This window comes from Pristiophorus japonicus, chromosome 13 (genome assembly GCF_044704955.1).
Source record: "Pristiophorus japonicus isolate sPriJap1 chromosome 13, sPriJap1.hap1, whole genome shotgun sequence".
NCBI classification, from domain to species: Eukaryota; Metazoa; Chordata; class Chondrichthyes; family Pristiophoridae; genus Pristiophorus; species Pristiophorus japonicus.
The window spans coordinates 13,659,505-13,684,728 of record NC_091989.1 but is presented as its reverse complement, the minus strand read 5'-3'; the positions used below and the strand labels follow the sequence as shown (position 1 = coordinate 13,684,728).

At 46.3% G+C, this 25,224-nt stretch overlaps 1 protein-coding gene across 22 annotated transcripts in view; it reads right to left on the bottom strand.

Moving 5' to 3' along the window:
• The window catches only part of celf2 (cugbp, Elav-like family member 2), a 654,485-nt gene that overhangs the window by 374,707 nt on the left and 254,554 nt on the right, over nucleotides 1-25,224 (bottom strand). Inside the window, exon 1 of one of the 22 annotated variants that reach the window (XM_070897137.1) lies at nucleotides 19,116-19,262. The exons of 20 other annotated variants lie outside the window; for them this stretch is intronic. In XM_070897137.1, coding sequence (XP_070753238.1) covers nucleotides 19,116-19,168 — 53 coding nt within the window. In that variant the 5' untranslated portion in view covers nucleotides 19,169-19,262. Of the gene's footprint in view, nucleotides 1-19,115; nucleotides 19,263-25,224 lie in introns of those variants that run through there. One more of the 22 variants, XM_070897161.1, reaches the window with a different exon arrangement.

The following is a 25,224-nucleotide window of genomic DNA, read 5'->3' as shown; positions in this document are numbered from 1 at the left end:
CGGATGTTTATATAAATCCATGGAGGGTCTCTCTGATTGCTTGACCATACTTAGATCTATAATTCGTGCCTGCATGCCCGTGGAATGAGACCATGCAATGCCTGCCAGTTGACTCGAAGCGTTCCTCAAACTGGTGGGAACGACCAGGGATTGATGATTGTAAAACTTGGATGCATCCTAGATTCAATCGCTATTTGAAAATCTTGGTGATGGTATATTTTTAGTTTCGATCGGCTGTCCAGCACATTATTAGTGGTGCCTCCCTTCAGGTTATGTGTTTGAAGCTGTTCTGGGCTTTATTCATTCGGTATCATTGCTGGGTTTAACACCTGCTCAGCAGTCCAATAATATATGTGGCCTATGTGTGACTCCAGACCCATCATCATCATCATAGACAGTCCCTTGGAATCGAGGAAGACTTGCTTCCACTCCTGAAGTGAGTTCTTTGGTGGCTGAACAGTCCAATACGAGAACCACGGACTGTCACAGGTGGGACAGATAGTTGATGAGGGAAGGGGAGGGTGGGACTGGTTTGCCGCACGCTCTTTCCGCTGCCTGCACTTGGTTTCTGCATGCTCTCGGCGATGTGACTCGAGGTGCTCAGCGCCCTCCCGGATGCACTTCCTCCACTTCGGGCGGTCTTTGACCAGGGACTCCCAGGTGTCAGTGGGGATGTCGCACTTTATCAGGGAGGCTTTGAGGGTGTTCTTGTAACGTTTCCACTGCCCACCTTTGGCTCGCTTGCCGAGAAGGAGCTCCGAGTAGAGCACTTGCTTTGGGAGTCTCGTGTCTGGCATGTGAACTATGTGGCCTGCCCAGCGGAGCTGATCGAGTGTGGTCTCCCACAGCAATGTGGTTGACTCTATAACTGCCCTCTGAAATGGCGGCTCACCACCACCTTCTCGAGGGCAATTAGGGTTGGGCAATAAATGCTGGCCTTGCCGACGACGCCCATCCACATCCCCTGAATGAATTAACAAAAGTCAATAGAGCCCCATTGTGAGCTGAATCCAGGTCAAAATGGAGCATTTGATATTTACAAGTGCAAAGGTCAACTGAATCCTCCAACAGACACAATGCCGGGAAACCGAAAAACTTGACTTTGTAATGTTGGGGGCACTTTCTCTTCTGAAGGTGCCACTTCAGTAAAAGCTCTGCAAGTTGCTGTCCCATTAGCCCAGAGTACGGCGCACTATGTATTGGTCACTGTGTCGTACAGAGCAGGCAGCTTGTATGTCCAATCCTTGATCTGTCATCATCATCATAGGCAGTCCCCTGTATAGAGGATGACTTGCTTCCACGCCAAAAAGGGATGAGTTCACAGGTGTTTCAATGAAGAGCCTAATATTCCAGGTCCCGAACTAAATCTTGAAACATAAAAAACATAGAAAATAGGTACAGGAGTAGGCCATTCGGCCCTTCGAGCCGAAGAGTGGAAGATGCCTGTGTGTGGATTTTTTTTTAACGTGGGTTGGCCGTTGCACACCAGCCACCACACAGGCTTGACAGAGCTAGGCCTTGGTCCAGTAGCAAGGATTAACCAGGATTACTGGAGACCTGCTCTGCTGCACGGACCTAGTGCGCACACATATCGCAGTGTGGGCTGGCCCGTGTTGCCCCTGGGCCCTTGCCTCTTCTTGGCCTCGAACTCACGCCTCTCCTGGGCCTTGATCTGTACTGAATCTGCCAGTCACAGTTGGAGTTACTACAATCGGCCTCATTCCAGGGTCATGTGATTGTGCAATGAAGGTCTAAATATGGGCAAGCAGTCAGAGAGAGCCTCCCTGCCGATTATTCATTCCTGGACCTGTGCATTGCAGATTTTGCATAGCCTGGGAGCAGGCTCACCAGGAATTACTTCAGTAAATGTCTTGCTTTGTACCAGCCAATAACAACCTCAAGCAGCCCAAAAGGGAGGGGAGCCTGATGGGTGTGGTCTGACCAATCAATGTCAATGATTTTCCTCAGTAATGGGAATGTGATCAGAGTTCCTGCACCCCCGATTGTCTTCCAATAACTCCTGCTGGGACATATGTAAGTGTGTGGATATCAGGCGAGCAAAGGAATGGGCTCAGCTGTCGATGCCCCCCATGGTGAGGTAGCCTGCTGGCATTCGCGAACTGGACACACAAGATGTGTATGGACAAGCATATCAATGTGAGTCACTACTTTCAGGAGAAGGAGAGCAAGGGAGGCAGCTAGGTGCAATACCCTACAAGGAATGCAGGTCTAGTAGATGGAGAAAAAAAAAAGGCTTGCATTTCTATAGCGCCTGTCACGACCACCAGATGTCTCAAAGCACTTTACAGCCAATTAAGCACTTTTTGAAATGTAGTCGCTGTTGTAATGTGGGGAACGCGGCAGCCAATTTGCGCACAGCAAGCTTCCACAAACAGCAATGTGATAATGACCAGATAATCTATTTTTTTGTTTTGTTAATTGAGTGATAAATATTGGCCAGGACACTGGGGATAACTCCCCTGCTCTTCTTCGACACAGTGCCACGGGATCTTTTATGTCCACTTGACAGAGCAGACGGGGCCTCGGTTTAACGTCTCATCTGAAAGATGGCATCTCCGACAGTGCAGCACTGCACTGGAGTGTCAGCTCTCTGAGTCAGATGGTTGTGCGTTCAAGTCCCTGAAGTGGGACTTGAACCCACAACCATCTGACTCAGAGACCAGTGTGCTGCCCACTGAGCCACAGTGAACATAAAATTAAGGGTGCGACTGCTGCCAATGAACCGGAAGTCATTGTGAATACGCAGTTCCTGTGGTTTTTTTTGTGTTTGTTATCGCCGGACTTCCCAAAATGAGGAATAAAGAAGCGGATAAAAAAGAAACCTTGTTCATTTGTAGTTTCATTTATGAATTGTGTGAATTGTAGAATTTATTCAGGTCTGAGCCACTTGTTTGAAAGGGGATTGTGATCTGCCTCAGTGTTTCTGATCAGACATTTCTCCCAACAGCTCCCATGCTGACAGACCTGACAAGTGATAAAATAGGTTAATTGCTTTTAAATTGGCAATGCGGGGTGAAGAGCAAAGGGCCGTGATATCAAAGATTGAGCAGGAACGAGGAGACTAGGTAATGGTAAGGTGACGGCAAGCTGGGCAAGATTGTCAGAGGAAGGGAAGATTGAGGGAGGGAATGAGTTACAGAAGTTTACGGTCCCACGAAAGTACAGATTAAAAATCATCACCACAGGCAGTCCCGCGAAACGAGGATGACTTGCTTCCACGCCAAAAAAGGATGAGTTCACAGGTGTTTCAATGAAGGACCTAATATTCCAGATCCCGAACTATATCCTGAAGGGTGGAAGATACCTGTGCGTGGATTTTTTTAACGTGGGGTGGCCGTTGCACACCAGCCACCACACGGGCTTGACAGAGCTTGGTCTTGGTCCAGTGGCAAGGGTTATCCAAGCCGACTGGAGACCAGCTCTGCTGCACAGAGCTAGTGCCCACACATATCGCAGTGTGGGCTGGCCCGTGTTGCCCCTGGCCCCGATCATGTCCCTCTACAGTCTCTCGCCCCTCCTGCTGTATCTGCCCATGCGCCAATCACTGACTATTTATATAGCGACTTTCACAATCACTGGACATCTCAACGTGCTTTACAGCCAGAAGTACTTTTGAAGTGTAGTCACTGTTGTAATGTGCTAATTACTGAGCGCTTAAACATGGGGTTCTCAACTGCAGAGCTACACGAGCCATTGTGTACATTATTTTTAATTTTGCCCGTTATTCTTTTTTATAATTTGTATGGCTTCCGGTTCATTGTCAGGAGTCACTCCGTAAAATAAATCACACCCCAAGGCCCAGGAATTCTGTGGGGGTTCTCCCAGTCTCCCGCCGTAACTCCAGCAGCAGATTGGTGGAACGCCCAAGGGATGCGGTTTGAGCCTTTTCCTCAAGAGCTCTGCCGGTCTCTCGCCAGAGTAACGACGGGAGACTTTCCGTATGGAAATTCGAGAGCCCAAGACTTTCCAAAGAGCTTCATTCTGGCTCTTGGAATATTACTCTGGGTGGGAGGAATGCTTTCAATGTAAAATATAATGCCCCGCACTCCACCACCTTCCCAAGCCGACGCAAAAGACTGGTAACAATGATGGGGAGATTGATCCCGAGGATGAGAGGGTTGTCCTATGAGGAGAGATTTGAGTAGACTGGAGCCTATAACCTCTGGAGTTTAGAAGAATGAGACACGATCTCATTGAAACATATAAGATTCTGAGGGGGGGTTTGACAGGGTAGATGCTGAGAGGTTGTTTCCCCTGGCTGGAGAGTCTAGAACTAGGGGGCACAGTCTCAGGATAAGGGGTTGGCCATTTAAGACTGAGATGAGGAGGAATGTCTTCATTCAGAGGGTTGTGAATCTTTGGAATTCTCTACCCCAGAGAGCTGTGGATGCTGAGTCGTTGAGTATATTCAAGGCTGAGATAAGCTGGATTTTTGGACTCTAGATGAATTAAGGGATAGGGCAGGAAAGAGGAGTGGAGGTCAAAGAATAGCCACGATCTTATAAGTACTTATGTTCTTAAGAGAAATTTCGACTTCTGCAGGTCTGAAAGTATACTCGAGCCCCAACACAGCAGGGGTAAATTTAACTCAACTCTCTGGGTAGGAAACTCATGGGAAGGGTGAACACTGGTTTAACATTCCACCCAATATTAACTTCACTGCAGAGTAAAATCGGGCGGTGTGTGAAACCAGCATTGCACCCATTCCTGTCAGTTTTCCGACGGGTGGGTTAGGTTAAAAGATCCCCCCAGTGCGTCTCCTGATCTGATTCAGGTGACAGAAGTGGCCGGTGGGTCCATCTCTGTCTGCCTGCCTTTTATCCAAGTGGGAAGCAGCCTTCCAACCTCCCCTAACCTTGACTCAAGCACAGGTATACAACATGGAATATCACGCCGTGCGCCAAGAGGAAAAGGCCACCGCATAACGGGCATTAATGGGTCTTTGAGACCCTGAACTTCTGCCCCAATGACTCCAACTGGGCCGAACCTCCCATTCATGATCCACAGGCGAAATGTGCTTTTCTTCAGCAGCCGGAATGAATGAGAGCAGCTGCCCCCAGCACCCACTACCCTGCCCAGTCTGCAGCCCACAACCACCAATGTTCCTTCCTATTAGTTTTCTCCCTGCGCGATCCCCTTCAATCTGCTGAAGCGGCTGTGCATGTGCGGCATCTCTTCCAGCAGCAGTGCTGGTGAGCAGCCTGCGCGGGATCTTCGTGATTGGTGTGCAACCGCACACCTTTGAAAGGAAAATGTGATATATTCACAGAGCACAGCGCACACAGCCTCCGGAAATCTGCCTGGTTCTGTTTATTATTAACCCTGCACTTGCAGTACACAATACATCCACAGTGTGGAGCTACAAACATTACAAGCTTACAGACATTACACTTCTCCCTCCTTAATGAAGAAATCATAACAAACATCATACATAACTTTCATGTTTATAAATAACACAGGATATAAACATTTTTTTTCCCTCCATATTTACAAATTTAACTTTACCACTTGTTTTCTGTTTCGAAGAGGATACCTTCGCTCTCAAACAGAACCTTCCAAACATGGTGTCGATTTCATACTCATTCGAGGCTCATCCTGAGGAACGTTTTCCTCCACGGAATTTCCATGATTTTCATTTGAACTCACTAACTTCAGGCTCTTTGTTTTCCTGACTCGGACTTTCATTCTGATTCTCTCCTGGATTTGTTTCCAGTACATTAGATTTAGGATTTGCTACTGGTATATCAAAACTATCTGATGAGTCAGAAATAATTTGAATCATTCCCACCTTCAACTCCTTCCATGTCTGTAGGTAAAATATGATCAATATGGACAAACCTAACCTGTCCATTATCAAACATCTTTACCAAATATGTGCGAGGACCACATATCTTCACCACTCTTCCTGGTAACCACTTTAACCATTTATGGTGATGGTTCTTCACTCTCACCTTCTGGTTTAATGTCACACTTCTCTCTTTTACTCTACCTCTATCATGATTCTCTTTCTGTCTTAATTGTGTCTCTTCTACGGACTGTGCCAAATTTGGCTTTAACAACGAGAATCTGGTTTGTGGCCGTCGTTTGAGAAACAACTCTGCTGGTGTTCTACCAGTAGTTGTATGAGGAGTATTTCGATATGTAATCAAAAAATTAGCCAATTTGTGATCCAATGACAAGTCGTTTCCTTGGATTTGGAACGAACATTTGTTTTATGAGGGCACGTTTTACAATTAGTACAGTGCACTCTGCTGCACCATTCGAAGCAGGATGGTATGGTGGAACCTTGGTATGTTTCACACCATTTTTGCTCGTGAATTATGCAAATTCTTCTGAACGAAATTGTGGTCCATTATCGGAAACAATCTCTTCATGGAGGCCAAATGAAGAAAATAATTTCCGCAAAATGTCCAATGTTTTACTTGTTGTTATTTTCCACATTGGAAACACCTCAACCCACTTCGAATGGCTATCAATCACAATGGACAATTGTTGTCCTTCTAACTCAGCAAAATCAATATGTAGCCACACCAAATTAAATAATAGGCCACACCCTTGGAGGCCATTTTCATGGTTGTAATGGTACTGGTGGTGGTTGCTTGCTTACCGATTGACATGTCGTACACTGACTCACGATGTACTCTATATCTTTATCAAGACCTGGCCACCATAAATAACTGCGTGCAAAACTCTTGGTCAAGCACATTCCCAGGTGCTGGTCATGGAGGTCTCCCAATAATTTGGACCTGAATTTATGTGGTATAACCACCCTTGCACCCCACATGATACAATCTTTATCAACTGATGATTCATTCCTACAAATGAAGAATGGATGTGTATCATTGTCTGTTACCTGGTTTGGCCATCTATTTGCAATATACTCATACACCTTTGACATCACTGGGTCACGTTTGGTTGCTCTACCAATCTCTTCAGCTGTGACTGGCAGTTCATCAATGTATGAAAAATAAAACACTTCTTCCCTAACGGGTGTAACTTGTGATGCGGAAGGCAATCTAGACATTGCATCAACATTACTGTGATCAGCTGTATTCAATATCATACGTATATGCTGACAAAATCAAAGCCCATCTCTGCATTCGGGCTGCAGCTAATGTTGGAACTGGGGACTTTGGATGGAGGATTGCTGTTCGGGTCTTATGGTCCGTAACGATGGTAAACTTACGACCATACAAGTATTTGTGAAACTTCTTGACCCCAAAAATTAATGCCAAAGCTTCCCTTTCAATTTGTGCATAATTACTCTCACTGGCACAGAATGCATGAAGCAAAAGCAATTGGTCTCTCCTCCCCACTACTTAATACATGAGAGATTACTGCCCCAACTCCAGACGGAGAGGCATCCCATGTTAGCTTAATCTCCTTAGATATGTCATAGTGAACCAACAAGGTGCTCTCTACCAATTTGCTTTTACACTCCCTGAATGCTGTATCGCATACTTTTGATCACTTCCAATGGACCTGTTTTTTCAAAAGTTCATTCAGTGGATGTAATTTGATAGGAACTTCCCATAATAATTCAAAAGACCCAAGAATGAACGAAGTTCAGTGACATTCCTGGGAGTGGGTACATTTCTGATTGCATCCAATTTTTTCCATGGTTGGATGTAAACCATCTTTGTCTACTTTGTACCCTAAGTACTCCCGAGTTTTTAAATAACTTACACTTACGAGCAGACACTCGTACTCTGTGCTTCTCTAGCCGTTTGAGGGCTTCATTCAATTTGTTATTATGATTTGCCTATTTGGTGCTGAAATTAGTATCCAAATAACATACTACCCCTTCAATACCTTGCAATATCTGGTTCATCACCCCTTGGAATATGGCAGGGGCAGAAGACACTCCAAACGGTAGCCTATTAAATAGATACAGGCCTAGATGAGTATTTATAGTCAAACATGACTTGGACTCCTCATCAAGCTATAAGTAGGCATTCATAAGATCCAGTTTTGAGAAGATCTGACCACCTGTCAGTGTTGTGAACAAATCTTCTATATTCGGCAATGTATTGGGGACATTACCCTCGAGAACCTGGTTTACGGTTACTTTATAATCACCACACAATCTTACCTTCACATCAGTCTTAGGTACAAGAACAATGGGTGTAGCCCAATTACATCGATCTATCTTACAAATAATGTTCTCAGTCTCTAGTCTTTTAAGTTCTTGTTCAACTTTCTCCTTGAGTGCATATGGTACGGAACGTGGCTTGTAGTAAACCGATCTAGTGTCCTTCTGTACCCTGACACTCACCTTGAAGCCTTGGATCGGACTGCCCGTTTCGCAGAATACCTTCGGATACTTCTTGATAACCTCATCCATTGATGAAAATTTTGCTTCCACACAGAAAATCTTACTCCAATCCAGCTTCAGTGAGCTCAAGCAATTTCTTCCTAGTAAGGCAGACTCGTCTCCCTTCACTACTATAAGAGGCAAGTTCTGAAATTGATCTTTATATTTCACCGGTACGGTGATACGACCTACCACAGGAATTTTCTCTCCTGAGTAGCCTCGCAGCTCTATCTTGGATTTCTCCAGTTGGAAATCACGCAATTTGTCACGGTACAGTGACTCCGGTACTACACTCACGGATGCACCTGTATCAATTTCCATTGGTAGCTTGAATCCTGCAACATCTATGTGGATTTTGATGCTTTCCGAATCGCTGTCCGTTAAACTTGTGCTCCTGATGACGTGTAACTCTAACATCTCCTCGTCCTGTTTTGTTCTTCCATGCTATGTAGTCTCTTGGGATTTCTACTCATAGTTTTGAACGCTGGACTCATAGCTTTAAAAACTGGTTCACCCTTCAGTCGGCATGCCTTCGCAAGATGCCCAGTCTGAAGAAACACTCTGCCTTCACGTATGGACAACTTTGAGCAATGTGTTGTCCCAGGCACCTATAGCACGTCTTCGACGCTCTGTTAGAATTTCCAGTTTCTGAGACTTTGGGCTCCCGCTGTCTTTTACTTTGAACCTACAGGTAATTTACCTCGGTTGACTGACGACCGTAATCATTATTTAATTCTCGGGAATATTGTTCAGCCATGCCCATCGACCTCGCTGTCTGACAAGCAATCTCAAAAGTCAAGTCATCCGTCATCAATAACTTCCTTCTGATCGCATAATTTTTCATCCCACAAACAAAACGATCCCATAATGCGCGGTTTTGAAAGTTTCCAAAATTACAGTGCACCGATAGCTTTTTTAATGCTACGATGCAATCACTGATACTTTCATCAGCCTTTTGATTCCGAATCCCGAAACGATAGCTTTCAGCAATTTCTAACGGTTTGGGGTTATTGTGCTGCTCCAGCTTCGCTAAAATCTCTTTAAGCGTTGTGTCCTTTGGCTCGTCAGGCACAAGCAGGTTTACAAAGGTTTTGTACAATGTTGCTTTCTTACGTTCCAACACAGCCCGGTTCTGGACCGCATTGTCTGGAACGTCGATTATGTTATTTGCAGTGAAATAAATTTCTAGCCGATCCACATACGCTTTAAAACGTTCCCGGCCGTGTCTATATTCCCTCAAATGTCCCATTACACCTGCCATTTTAATCTCTAGCTGTTCACACCGTGTGCTGTATTTTATCTCGGATTTTTGTAGCTTTTTCCAAAGACAGAAATTTCCAAAGTCTCTCTGTCGGCTGGCTGAATCCTTCAACAAAATTTAAGCTTTAATTCATCCGAAAAATCCCATCTCAATCGCCAAATGTGCTATCTTCACATCTCTTCCAGGTGTCACCGCTGAGTAAAAGGCCCGTCGGGGAAAAGGAACCAATCCATCAGAGGCAGAAGTGCCCCCTGGCTGCAGGTGCCTGCGGTTTTCAGGGGGCACTCCTGCCTCCGATAAGGCAGGGAAAGGGGTGGTTGGGAAAACGTGTCGCACAGCACACAGAGCTCCTAACATGGCAGGCAGCTCTCTCGGAAGCCCCCGGAAATCTGCCTGGTTGTGTTTATTATTAACCCTGCACTTGCAGTACACAATACGGCCACATCCACAGTGGGGCGCTACAAACATAACAAGCTTACAGACATTACAGAAAACATCGACACGTTTTCCCAACCACCCCTTTCCCTGCCTTATCGGAGGCAGGAGTGCCCCCTGAAAACCGCAGGCCCCTGCAGCCAGGGGGCACTTCTGCCTCTGATGGATTGGTTCCTTTTCCCCGACGGGCCTTTTACTCAGCAGTGACACCTGGAAGAGATGTGCCAGGAATTTTATCGTAACTTCCTCCTGATCAGCTGCTGATCTTTTACGCGTGCATCCCGGGGTTTTCGTCGATCTTCTGCTGAAGATATGGTAGCCAATTGGGCGGACCCCTCCTCCCCACGGCCCGCCCACCACCGCGCTTCCTAAACCAGCACCGACCATCGCAGACACAAAAAGGCAGGCATGTCCCAAACTTTATTTTGCACAATCCCTATCTTTCAATTTTCACCCGCCCTTTCCCACTGCGGTGGCACGAGGTTTTTTTTATTTATTTTTTTTATATACAGGTGCTCTCCATCCCCTCTCAAGCCTCACTCAAGCAGCCGTACATCACGGGCGAGCCTAGACGGCGAGGGGCAACCTGCTATTCGCCTGTGGGGTAATCACAGCCGAGCCCAATCCTGTTCTCACCCAATGTCCGCAGGCGCCCATCGTCAGGTCACTGAACACTGATCGGGCGCAGGGTCACGACCTTCTGACTCAGGGGCGAGTGTGCTTCCCACTGAGCCACAGCTTATACCTGTACTCACACTCCTGCACTTGTGTTGTGTTCCAGTGGAATCTTTATAACACGGGAGGGGGGAACCTCGGAAGCAAAAAAGGTTGAGAACCCCTGGCATAGATGCATTTAAAGGGAAGCTAGGAAAGGAATAGAAGGATATGCTGGTAGAGTGAGATGAAGTAGGATGAAGCATAAATACCGGCACGATCTTGTTAGGCCGAATGGCCTGTTTCTGTGCTGTAAATACGAAGTCACTAAGGTTCTCTGCCTGATTATACAATGCTTGCTGGTAGAATTGAGGCAGATTGTACATACCCTGGCCTAGCTGAAACTAACCAAGTCAGCACAGGATCGGGATTGAACTAGAGACCTCTGTGTTGCATTTACCTAATAGGCCATTGGGGAGCTCCAATTCTCATTGTTATAGACAGAAGCACAAGCAGGGAACGAGCAGCTAGCTGTGAATACACCAGGTCGATACATAAGCTCAGAAGGGATATTAGTTTCAAATCTTTTGTATGACATTCCAATGTCCGATTTCTAACACAGGCTGTAACCTCTTTATTTTAAATGGGTTAATGCCGCCGTTGAGCCAACATAAAGAGGAATGTCACACACAGGCGTAGACCGTCCGCGAATATGGCCAACTGTAAAAGCCAAGCTCTTTTATTTTATTCCTTCACAGGATGTGGGCATCGCTGGCAAGGTCGGCATTTATTGCCCCATCCCTAATTGACCTTGAAGGTGGTGGTGAGCCGCCTTCTTGAACCGCTGCAGTCCGTGTGGTGAAGGTACTGTTAGGAAGGGAGTTCCTTCATTGTCGCTGGGTCAAAATCCTGGAACGGACGATATATTTCCAAGTCAGGATGGTGTGTTATTCGGAGGGGAACTTGCAGGTGATGGCATAGAAATCGTGCAGAGCAGCACTGGGCTTCATATGACTGAAAACATTAATCTGCAAATATCAATTTTTTTGTCGTCTTGCGGGGAAATACAGACACCAGAAGGCCGACTCCCCATCCCAGGGTTGTGAAATCACACATTCATATACTTGTGTGCTGTATTAATGCAAGTTTTTTCTTTCTATTAACAGTTAACAACCTAGAAAATTGATGAACAACAGAACACGCCGGCCTAGAAATTTGTCTTGGGCAGTGTTGTGTCTAGAATGGTGTCTCATAACATTTTTCATTCAACAGCTTGCTGCTATCGTTTGGGACGTACTGCTCATCACACTTGCTAAAATAAGATTACCCGAAAAAAAATATACTGCAATGATATTATTTTTCTTCACGGGGGTATTATGCTCGATTGTTGCAATTCTTGATTCATGTGTTTATCAGGTATGTCACCTGGTATGAACTGGCAGCTTATTACGAGTAGAATAAGAAAATATAAAACGGTCACATTTCTATTCAGATAGGTAAAAGTCTCCTTCTCCCCTTTCTCTATATAACTCTTGGAGAACGGGTTCAGTTAAGATTTTATTTCTACCTTTCCACTGCTACCCCTCATCAGCTGTGGCTCAGTGGGTAGCACTCTTGCTTGAGTCAGAAGGTTGTCCCACTCCAGGGACGCGAGCACAAAAAATAAAATCTAGGCTGACACTCCTGTGCAGTGCTGAGGGAGTGCTGCACTGTCGGAGGTGCCGTCTTTCGGATGAGACGTTAAACCAAGGCCCTCTCAGCTGGACGTAAAAGATCCCAGGGCACTATTTCGAAGAAGAGCAGGGGAGTTATCCCCGGTGTCCTGGGGCCAATATTTATCCCTCAATCAACATTTCAAAAACAGATCATCTGGTCATTATCACATTGATATTTGTGGGAGCTTGCTGTGCAAAAATTGCTGCCACGTTTCCCACATTACAACAGTGACTGCACTCCAAAAAGTACTTCATTGGCTGTAAAGCGCTTTGAGACATCTGGTGGTCGTGAAAGGCGCATTATAAATGCAAGTCTTTCTTGTTGAGTAGTCACATTGCTCCGTGTAGTCAGTGAACCATGTTTGCCAAGAGATACCCAAAGGACAATGTTCCAACTAACCCAATAGTCCCTCATTTCAGGCATTTTGGAGGGCAAATGTCTTCATCGGAGATGGATTCCTATCTCTGAAATGTCATGTTTTGCACTCACTCCCACATCCATTCTTGGATTTGCAATCGCTTGCTGGGCAAGGGCAGATGGCATGATGAATTTGCATATGAATAAAAACATTAGCAATGGGGCACGACAAACGTTGAACACTTCTTTGAAAAAATAAACTTCAAGCTTTTTTTTTTAAACTTTCAGGGTTTGGGGAAAAATATTGATAACAAAACTGAAAAAAAGAAGGGGGTCCTACCATCTTACGTTGAGCAATTAAAAAAATGTTAGAAGCTGTGGTGTATCAGATGGTGTCAGGATGAGGAATTCTTCATTTAGGCAGTACTGGATGGGGCCTTCATTTATTTTCAACCCCATGGCCTGCTGAAGCCTTTTCCTCATCGGTCACTCAAGAGGACATGGAGTCCAGCTGATTGAAGCTACTAGCATGATACCCGGACCCCAGAGATTAAATTATGTGGAGAAGGTACACAAACTAAGGTTGCATTCCCTGGAATTTATATGGTTAAGAGGTAATCTGATCAAAGTTTTCAAGATATTAAGAGGAACAGATAGTTTCACTACCCTATGTCCACTGGTTGGGGAGTCGAGGACTAAGGGGGCATAGTCTAAAAATTAGAGTCAGGCCTTTCAGGAGTGAAGTTAGGAAACATTTCTACACGCAAAGGGTCGTGGAAGTTTGGAACTCTCTTCTGCAAATGGCAATTGGCACTCAATTTTTGTTCATTTTAAACCTGAGATTGATTGATTTTTGTTAAGCAAAGGAATTAGAGATATGGGGCAACGGCAGGTATATGGAGTAAGGTCGCAGATCAGCCACGATCTCATGGAATGGCGGAACAGGCTCGAGGGGCTAAATGGCCTCCTCCTGTTGCTATGTTGTCATCTCCTGTGGCTCAGCAGTACCTTATCCCAGGCTGCTTCAGCTCCTAATTAACCTTCCTGATTAAAGTAATTAGCGCTGGCTTGCTCGCGGACGACTACCTCAGCAGCATTCACCACGCTCTCCCCTCTAAAGTTCCAGATATAAATATTAATGATCACACGCCAGGCATCTCTGTACCTTGCCCTCTGTAGTACTGCAGTGCCTTGCCACATTGAACAATCTGATAATGATTGCAAGTCTAACTCTATTATGGCCCAATGAAGTGCTCTGAATACGTACCCTATTCTCTCGCCATCCTGACATTGCATATTTTTCTTAATATACGGTATATTAAGTACTATGGCAGCACAATGCAGCTTTTCTTAATTATTTTGGGGACTGAGGCAGCACGGGTCACATGGGGACATCAGGCTACTGCACAAAACAGCACATAGACTGTGTAAACCGCAAACAGATATTCCGGCACAAAAACTAATTTTGCGTCAGTCTGAAGAAAATCATGCGTCTTGAAACTGAGCGAATCCTTCATGTCGAATAACAATGCTGCCCTTATATTTCACTCATGCCTTGTGACTAAGTTGGAGAACTTTTAAAATATATATATATATATATATATATATATATACGCACAAGAAAATATACTTTGGAGCTAGCCCGCTCCTTTAGAAGTGGACAGATTTTGACAGCAATGATTCTTTCCGAAAAGGAATACTTTGAAGTACAGTCACTGCCAGAAATATCTGGCGCACTTAATATATTATAATATGTTGTCTTTATAATTGACTCTTATGGTAATGACCAACGGTTAGAACCACTTGCCTGATATAAGCGGGTGCCCGTGATAAGTGTAGACGGTGTGAGTGGTGGGGACTGTCATTCAGTTCCGCTTTTAACAATTAGTTTTACCTGGTTCCTGGTTTGTGCCCAGCGGGGAGGGGGATTGGGGACGTGGAGTGAGAGGGGGAGTGAGGAGAGGGAAAGCGGAGGTGGGGAAGCAGAGAACAGCGAGGAAAGGGGGAGCAGGTAGAGGGAGTGGGGAGAGGAGAGGGGTGGGGGAGAGGAAGAGTAGGCCGGGCGAGCAGGAAGGGGGAGTGGGTGGAGAGGGGGAAGAGTTGAAGGGGAGTGAGGGAAGGAAAGGAAGAGGGGGAGCTGGGAGGAGGAGGGAGGAGTGCTCAGGAGGATTGGCGAGGGGGAAACAGGGAGGGGGAAACAGGGAGGGAGAACAAGAAAGGAGAGGGCGAGCAGGTCGATGAGAGGGAGAGGGGGAGTGGAAGTGGGTAAGGGGAGTGGGGGGGGGGGGGGGAGCAAGTAGGGGGTGCAGGGAGGGGAAGCGGCGACGGGGCGAGGAGATAGGGAGCTGGTTTTACTCCCGGATAACAAATTAAAAAGCTACCCTCCTGTCTCTTCAGCCATTATTCCCTGTTGAAATGGTGCAGGCAAACTCCTCCCCAGTCACCATGCCACCAGGACAGCACAAGAGCAGGATAGGTTAAGTGAATCACTCTTTCCAGATCATTCTTTTGTGTCACTTTCCTCCCATCCTCCCCAGTCTCTGCAAGGCACCGACACCTGCTGAATCCACAGGCCCTGCCTGGCAAGCCTGTGTATGTTATCACACTCTAGTGCCCATTCTTCATGTAAACTCTTCGACTGTGGGAGGCATCACTGCTGCGTCAGATCACACCCTTACTCACTGTTTACACACATGCAATTTCCAGTAGAGATACAGGGTAGCCATGAGGAGCAGGAACACTGCGATTCCAGTCCTCCCCAGCCATCAGGAGCACTCAATCTCCATTCCCGCCCCAGCTTCTCCATGCCGCTCTCTCCCCCTCCCTGCTCCCCTTTCCCACTCTCCATAAGTGCTCTCCCTCCCCACTCAATCTCTCCTCTCCCCCTTGTCGCTTCCCTGCCCCCTTCCCTTCCCCACTCTCCCCAAGTGCTTCCTGCTCCCCTTTCCCTCTCCTCTCCTCACCCCGCTCCCTATCTCCTTTCTACCATTTCGCAGGGAATAGTGGCTGAAGAGACACAAGGGTAGCTTTTTAATTTGTTATCCGGGAGTAAAACTAGCGATGCGAATCAACGTCCGTTATAGAAACCGATCAATCTGCATTTGCATTGATCGCACACTGAATATGGTCATCCAGTGGTTATGTCACTGGACTAGTTAATTCTGATGGACTCGAGTGCAAATCCCACCAAGGCAAGTTTGAGAATTTGAATCCAGTTTAAAAAAAAATCTGCAGATAAAAAAATGGTACCAGCGTTAAAAAAGTAAAAAGCCTTTGGGTTCACTGAGGAAGGGAACTTGCTGTCCTAGCTCAGTTTGGCCTTATAGTGTCAGCTGTGGCTCAGTGGGTAGCACCCTCGCCTCTGAGTCAGAAGGTTGTGGGTTCAAGTCCCACTCCAGAGACTTGAGCACAGAAATCTAGGCTGACACTCCAGTGCAGTGCTGCACTGTCGGAGATGCCATCTTTCGGATGAGACGTTAAACTGAGGCCCTGTCTGCTCTCTCAGGTGGATGTAAAAGATCCTGTGGCACTATTTCGAAGAAGAGCAGGGGAGTGATCCCCGGTGTTCTGGGGCCAATATTTATCCCTCAATCAACATCACAAAAACAGATTATCTGGTCATTATCACATTGCTGTTTGTGGGACATTACAACAGGGACTACACTTCAAAAGTACTTCGTTGGCTGTAAAGCGCTTTGAGACGTCTGGTGGTCGTGAAAGGTGCTATATAAATGCAAGTCTTTCTTTCTTATATGCGACACCCGTCCTACACCGAAGTGGTTGACTCTTAAATGGTCTAAGCGAGCCACTCAATTGTATCATAAGAACGGATAAGAAATGCCAGCCTTGTTTGCCAGTGATGTTCACATACAGAGAATGAATTTAAAATATGGAATTGGGGCCAATTCTACAACGGGCTACAGGGATAGGTTTAAATCCAGGGGATAAGTTGAAAATCTACCTCAAGTTACAACGGTGGGAGAGGGAGGAAATATTCATTCAATCAGCCAATGAATATTTCATTATTTTATAGCTTCGTAGCACATTTATACTAAAACTAAAATGCAAAACTATTCGGTTTTTAATTTGGAAAGCAGACCAATAATTGTATTGTGTTTTGTTGGACAGAAATTGCGACGTTAGTCAGTGCTAGGGTTTTATGAACTGCGAGAGAGATACGACTTATCTTAACTCTCTGGGAAAGCTTTGTGAACAGGATAAGAATATTTAGCACTGGATGCTTTATTAGAACGATTTAAAAAAAAACGCTGGATTGCCAGCCAGCAGGCTGCGCGCCCAAGACCTGCCGCTACCTGTCACTCAGCTGGAGCCGGGGCTGGCAGCCAGAGTACTGGGCAACAACCGAGCTTCATTGCATCTCGGCGGGGAGGTGGGAGAACCGACACGGTCCGGTCCCATTCACCCCTCCCTCCATCCCCCAGTTGCTGCTGTTGGAGAAGAGAATGGGAAGCGGGAGCAGCCTCTCCCAGCCGCAGACCGTGTAGGCAGCGGTGGAAATATCTTGATGAGGAGAAATTAGGGGGGGGGGGGGGAAAGAGGGAGGGGGCTAGAAATTAGGGGGGGGGAAAGAGGGAGGGGGCTAGAAATGGGGTGGGGGTGGGGGGAGGGGGCTAGAAATGGGGGGGGAGAAGAGGGGGCTAGAAATGGAGAGTGGGAGAGGGCTAGAAATGGGGGGAGAGGGGGCTAGAAATGGGGGGGGAGAGGGGGCTAGAAATGGGGGGGGAGAGGGGGCTAGAAATGGGGGGGGGAGAGGGGGCTAGAAATGGGGGGGGGGAGAGGGGGCTAGAAATGGAGGGGGGGGAGAGGGGGCTAGAAATTGGGGGGGGGAGAGGGGGCTAGAAATGGGGGGGAGAGGGGGCTAGAAATGGGGGGGGAGGGGGGGCTAGAAATGGGGGGGGGGGAGAGGGGGCTAGAAATGGGGGGGGGAGAGGGGGCTAGAAATGGGGGGGGAAGAGGGGGCTAGAAATGGGGGGGAGAGGGGGCTAGAAATGGGGGGGGGAGGGGGGGCTAGAAATGGGGGGGGGGAGAGGGGGCTAGAAATGGGGGGGGGAGAGGGGGCTAGAAATGGGGGGGGAAGAGGGGGCTAGAAATGGGGGGGGGAAGAGGGGGCTAGAAATGGGGGGGAAGAGGGGGCTAGAAATGGGGGGGGGGAAGAGGGGGCTAGAAATGGGGGGGGAGAGGGGGCTAGAAATGGGGGGGGAAGAGGGGGCTAGAAATGGGGGGGGAAGAGGGGGCTAGAAATGGGGGGGGCTAGAAATAGGGGGGGGCGATCTCCCAAAATAAAGCGCGATAGAACACGAAACTTTTACACTATCTGCTGAAAGTGAAGCAAGCGCAGCTTGGCAAAGGGGAAAACAGATAAAACGTCGTTTTGGCTTTTTTTTTTAAAATCACTTATCTACAACATATTTGTTGGAAGCCAGGCAAAAATAAAAGCGAGGGAGAGACACCACAGCAGCCAAACAGCAGCCAAACTTGACACCACAGCGCCGGGTGAACTGATAACGGCAGCCATCTGGTTACAAGCAATAGAGCAGATTGATAGGGGAATTATTGTCAACCTAAATTGATTCTTTAACCTGACATTCTGTGCTTAATGGGGAAACGGCGAATAAATCTCCCACCGAATGCCACAAGCACACACACACTGTCCCCCGGAACACTTTAGCAATATTAATGCGATGTCAAGCTGGGAAAAGCAGGAATGTTGGGACACAAACTGGGGTAATCCGGAATCCCTTTATCCAATATTACGCGAGTTTCTTTTTACAAAAGGTATGGGGGGGGGGGGGGGGGGAGAAAGAGAGAGCTGGGGCGTGGAGTAGCAGGCAGAAAGGGGGTAGAAAAGGCAGTGTTCGGCGCTGTAAGTGTTCCGACAGCTCCATTGTTCTGCCGTCCCGTCGGCACAGAGAGAGCGAGAGATATGTCGGGCTCCCGACACTGCCCGTCAGTGCATTGAACAAAAGAGCCACATTTCTCAAACCCCCACCCATCTCCACCAGTCCACCCCGCATCTCCACAACATCTCCTCCGCTTTCTGACCAAATCCCCGCCTCACAGCCCAGAGCAGAGCAGACAGGGAACCGGCGGCTCACTACAGAACCGTACTGCGTTGGAGGCAACTCGAAAGGCCAGCCCCAGCCCCAGCCCACAGCACTCAGCAATTGCCACTTCAAACAAAATAAAGGACCGCAAAAATGCACAACAATTCTTTTACTTCCCCCTGACTCCAGCCAGACACAAAAAAGCACGCCACAGAAAGACGGACACACCGCAGCACGGCGTTTAAAACCGGGTTATAACTCAACATTGTACACCGCACGCACGCTACAGTACCTCAAAGGCAGTTCATCGTTTCTCACAGTAGCAGCAGAATTGGGACAGCGCATGCTTTGTGCACAGATATTCTCGACAAAAGGCAGCCCATAAGCGCGCGAAACATCAATGGCACACAGTATCTCCAACTCTCAATGGCCACTCTCTCATCAATCCGCACAGCCAGAAACAGGGGGGCCCTGGCTGAATCACTGAGCAGAAATAATCCTCCCTGACAAGTTATGTCTGAGCATAGCTTACATTCGTGCAGCCTCAGGGGCCTTGCTTGCATCCAGCCGCTGCCCAGCCAGCGCCGGATTCCGGTGATTATAAGTGCTACGAGGTGACAAGGACCCAAAAAAAACATTCAGATGGTTACTGTCCTGATTTTCGACACGTAAGCACCAAACCAAGAGATGCGTTCAGAGTCTACCAGGCGTGAAAAAAAAAATCACACAACTTTGTTACTCTCACTCAATACTTCCCACTCGATTTTTTTCCGACTGCTTCTGTCTAGAGTACTTCAAATGAATTAAACATTTCATCCTGAACCTGAAAAGGGCCGTGAAATCAATTGAAAGCTGACCTGGGTCACAAAGTAGGCTATTTTCTAGACTTTATTTTAACTCGAAATGTTATCGATGGTAATTTAAAAAAAACCTTGTAAAACAATGTTCTGTTGGGTTGAATGCTTTGCAATTATATCAGATAAGCAGCCAGAGCTCTTGATAGTGGAATCTAATAGCTAAATGAGGGTCAGTTGTGGCTCAGTGGGTAGCACCCTTGCCTGAATCAGATGGTTGTGGGTTCGAATCCCATTCCAGGGACTTAAACACAGAAATCTCGGCTGACACTGCAGTGCAGTGCTGAGGGAGTGCTGCACTGTCGGGAGTGCCATTTCGGCTGAAACGTTAAACCGAGGCCCCGTCTGCTCTCTCAGGTGGACTAAAAGATCCCGTGACCACCATTTCGAAGAAGAGCAGAGACGTTATCCCCAGTGTCCTAGCCAATATTTATCCCTCATCACTAAAAAAAAGTAGATTATCTGGTTATTATCACATTGCTGTTTGTGGGAGCTTGCTGTGTGCAAGTTGGCTGCTGCGTTTCCTACATGACTACAGTCCAAAAGTATTTCATTGGCTGTAAAGCGCTTTGGAATGTCCAGAGGTCTATAGGTGCGAAATAAATTCAAGTCTTTTTCTTTTGCAAAGCTGAATCCATATCTGAAAGTCAATAAATATGTCTTCCTGTTATATAAAAAAATATGGTGTTGAAGGCTTGAACCACAGAGGACTTGAGGTGTGGGCTTGGGGTGGGTGAAAAAAGGACTGACAAGGGCAGCTCAACTGCTAGTTAAAAAGGACATTTTTTCTGAACCATCTCTGGAAAGGCTTCTTTTGCCAATCTTAACCAAAAATGCTTATCCTGTAAAATGCATCAGCAATAATTTCATCTCCACTCGTAACTTCGGCAAATATATTAGTTGAGCTGTTTTATTGTAAAGAAACAGCTGTCCTCCTTCCCCTCCAGCAGCAGCTCCATCTGGTTCTTTGTGTAACCTTTCGCTTAGAAATTTGGTGAATCCTTCTTTCTACCTCTTTTCTGCTCGCGCCACTCAAGAGAATGCTGACTTTCACTCCGCCAACTCTAGTCTCAATGATCTCGCTAATGAACGTCTTCTTGTTGCTCCTTAACCTGCTGGAGGGGCTCCCCATGCGCTTTTGCTTCTTGAAAATTTGCTTGTGGCCACTCTATCCCTAAGAAAGGTGGTCCCTCTTACCATTCAAACAACCATCTTTGTTGCCTTTCCACCGGGGAAAAGAAGGGGAAAGACTGCCGCAGATGCTAGAATCTGTTAAAGCCTCAGGAAATAAAGGAAGATGGAGGACTGAGGACCAGGATAGCTACCATACGGATTAAGCCACTGCTGCTCAATGTGAATTTGGTGTTTTCCAACTCAAACTATCCAGCACTTTGCATCGTCCGGCCCAATTCATGATTGTCAGTAAGTCGTTGTTTCCAGCAAGGCCATTCCACTTGTCAACTTGTTGCCCAGTGTTTCACACCACTCGAACCCAGCTCTTCAACACTTTGGTGAGTCATCTACATCTCCAAAATCCTTTGACAGGAGTCTGTCACTGTGCTCTTCTAAACATGTTACCATCCAATGACCTTTCTAACAAAGCTATGTTCAATGCTATCCAGCTTTCTCTCAGATCGTTCCATTTGCACTGTCACAACACCATGGTTGAATTGCAACACCTTGATTGCCCTCATGGGAAATGAAAATTATAAAGGTGAAATTTGACTTCAGCGGTTGTGCCTCCATTTCTGCCAGATTCACCGCTGACTCAGTTATTCACACATTCTCTATGTCTCATCAATATCTCTAATTTCTCTCATTATGCCTCATAAGAACATAAGAAATAGGAACAGTAGACCGTATGGCCCCTCGAGCCGGCTCCGCCATTCAATAAGATCATGGCTGATTTGATCATGGACTCAGCTCCACTTCCCTGCCCGCCCCCCCCATAACTCCTTATCTCCTTATCGTTTAAGAAACTGTCTATTTCTGTCTTAAATTTATTCAATGTCCCAGCTTCCACAGCTCTCTGAGGCAGTGAATAACACAAATTAACAACCCTCTGAGAGAAGAAATTTCTCATCTGTGTTTTAAATGGGCGGCCCCTTATTCTAAGATCGTGCCCTCTAGTTCTAGTCTCCCCCATCAGTGGAAACATCCTCTCTGCATCCACCTTGTCAAGCCCCCTCATAATCTTATACGTTTCAATAAGATCACCTCTCATTCTTCTGAATTCCAATGAGTAGAGGCCCAACCTACTCAATCTTTCCTCATAAGTCAACCTCCTCATCCCCGGAATCAACCTAGTGAACCTTCTCTGAACTGCCTCCAAAGCAAGAATATCCTTTCATAAATATGGAAACCAAAACTGCATGCAGTATTCCCGGTGTGGCCTCACCAATACCTTACATAGCTGTAGCAAGACTTCCCTGCTTTTATACTCCATCCCCTTTGCAATAAAGGCCATGTTACCATTGCCTTCCTGATCACTTGCTGTACCTCCATACTATCCTTTTGCATTTCATGCACAAGTACCCCCAGGTCCTGCTGTACTGTGGCACTTTGCAATTTTTCTCCATTTAAATAATAACTTGCTCTTTGATTTTTTTCTGCCAAAGTGCATGACCTCACACTTTCCAACATTATACTCCATCTGCCAAATATTTGCCCACTCACTTAGCCTGTCTATGTCCCTTTGCAGATTTTTTGTGTCCTTCTCACACATTGCTTTTCCTCCCATCTTTGTATCGTCAGCAAACTTGGCTACGTTGCACTCAGTCCCTTCTTCCAAGTAGTAATATAGATTGTAAATAGTTAGGGTCCAAACACTGATCCCTGTGGCACCCCACTAGTTACTGGTTGCCAACCAGAGAATTAACCATTTATCCCGACTCTTTTTTCTGTTAGTTAGCCAATCCTCTATCCATGCTAATATATTACCCCCAACCCTGTGAACTTTTATCTTGTGCCTTTTATATGGCACCTTGTCAAATGCCTTCTGGAAGTCCAAATACACCACATCCACTGGTTCCCCTTTATCCACCCTGTTCATTACATCCTTGAAGAACTCCAGCAAATTTGTCAAACATGACTTCCCCTTCATAAATCCATGCTGCCTCCTATCGTCACCTGCTGATATCACCAGCTATTAGCTCAGTTGGTACTACCTTCGCCTCTTAGTCAGAAGATTGGGTTCATAGTCCCACTCCAGAGACTTGAGCACAAAAATTTAGGCTGATACTCCAGTTCAGTGCTGAGGGTGTGCTGCACTTTCAGAGGTGCTGTCTTTCGGATGAGATGTTGAACCGAGGCCCCGTCTGCTCTCTTAGGTAGATGTGAAAGATCCCACTATAAAGTGCTTCGGGATGTCAGGTGGCCATGAAAGATGCTACATAAATGCAAGACTTCTGTCTTAAAAAACATCTCCAGTTTTCCATTTACATATTTTCTATTTCTTCTCTCGTGTGTGAGTGTGTGTGGGTGTATGCGAGACTTTTGTGTGAGTGCGTGTTTTTATGTATGTGTGTAAGTATGTGTATGTATGCCTGTGTTGGTAGTTGTGTTTTTCCTCCCCCTTCCTCTTGTTTCAAACAGGCGCAGCTGTGAGGGCCCAGCATAGTCACCTAGCGAGCCAACACGCAGCACCCACACTCACGACACCTGAAATGCAGGCGCTCTGTTCTCTCCACAGATGCTGACTGATCTGGTGTGTGCTTCCAGCTTTTTCTGTTTTTGTTCAGAATTGCCACTTCAGTAAAGAAAAAAAGACTTGCATTTATATAGCGCCTTTCACGACCACCGGATGTCTCAAAGCGCTTTACAGCTAATTAAGTACTTTTGAAGTGTAGTCACTGTTGTAATGTGGGAAACACGGCAGCCAATTTGCGCACAGCGAGCTCCCACAAACAGCAATGTGATTATGACCAGATAAAACTGTTTTTGTTATGTTGACTGGACTCGGGGATAAATATTGGCCAGGACACCGGGGATTACTCCCCTGCTCATCTTTGAAATAGTGCCATGGGATCTTTTACATCCACCTGAGAACGTCTCATCTGAAAGAAGATACCAAAGGGCATCTGTCATCAGAGGAATTCTTCCTGAGCGAGAGCCAGCGCCATTAGCGGAGAGAGGGGAGGGAAGAACAATAAATAAGTCATTTCTGAATGTGAAATATGCTTTAATAAAACATGAGAAATCACGTATAGATTTCAGTTGCAGTAAATTGAAAACCCTCTTGCCACAAGAAAACATAAGATATTTCATTCATAAATTGTTGTGCCAGAGTAGAATCACATTACATTCTTGCCTCTGATACAAACTACAAAGGTATCGACTCCTGGAATGCAGAACCTCTCAGTCTTTCTCTAGTTGCAAGTATCTATTTTTAAACTACCTCACTAGGATATTCCACAGAGGCCCATTAAACTACATTTCTCAGCAATTCTTTCCAATATGTCGGGGAGAAATAAAAAAAACCTGTTCTTCCTTATAAATCGGGTTCCAGGGTGCTCAAAGGAACCCAGTTTTCCTAAATTATAACTGAAACGTAGAGAAGATTTATGGGCCAATTTGGTGAGGGAGGGGGAGGGGAGAATACGATGGCGATTAATGTTACTGAGCAAAACCTTGCTGTTAAACTTTTCCGCTGATTTTATTTAATTTTGCTTAGCCTATAATCGAGACAGATAGATGAAATAATCTTTTCTTCTAATTCTGGCGAATATATTTTCTTTCACAACATTTTATTTGGGTAGGCTTGACACAGTGGGTGGTATCTGGATGGGGTCGTCCCATCCTGTGCAGCACTGAATGATACAGAACACACCGTGATGGGTTGGTGAGCATCACTGTTGGCCTCATAGGCCAAGGAGGAGTGGCAGGGGCTGCTGATATCAGCCAGAGTTCCTGTTCCTGTGGCAGCTGCGGCTCAGTGGGCAGCACACTCGCCTCTGAGTCAGAAGGTTGTGGGTTCAAGCCCCACTCCAGGGATTTGAGCACATAAATCCAGGCTGACACTCCAGTGCAGCACTGAGGGAGTGCTGCAGCATCTTTCGGATGGGACGCTAAACCGAGGCCCTGTTTGCTCTCTTAGGTGGACGAAAAGATCCCATGGCACTATCTCACAGGGGAGTTATCCTCAGTGTCCTGGCCAATATTTATCCCAAAATCAACATAATTAAAACAGATTCTCTGGTCATTATCACATTGCTATTCGTGGGAGCTTGCTGTGCGCAAGTTGGCTGCCACGTTTCCTACATTACAACAGTGACTACACTCCAAAAGGACTTCATTGGCGGTAAAGCGCTTTGAGACGTCCGATCGTTGTTAAAATGCTATATAAATGCAAGTCTTTCTTTCTCAACTGCTATCCAGAGATTTTTGCTGGAAAGTGAACCCAAAGACATTGGATTACAGATGTCAGATGGCGACGTTGGCTGAAGGATAAATATTGACCAGGACTTTCCTGCTCTTCTTCGAAAAATGCCACTGGATCTTTCCCGCTCATCTAAGAGAGCAGACGGGGTCTCGGTTTAAAATTCATCT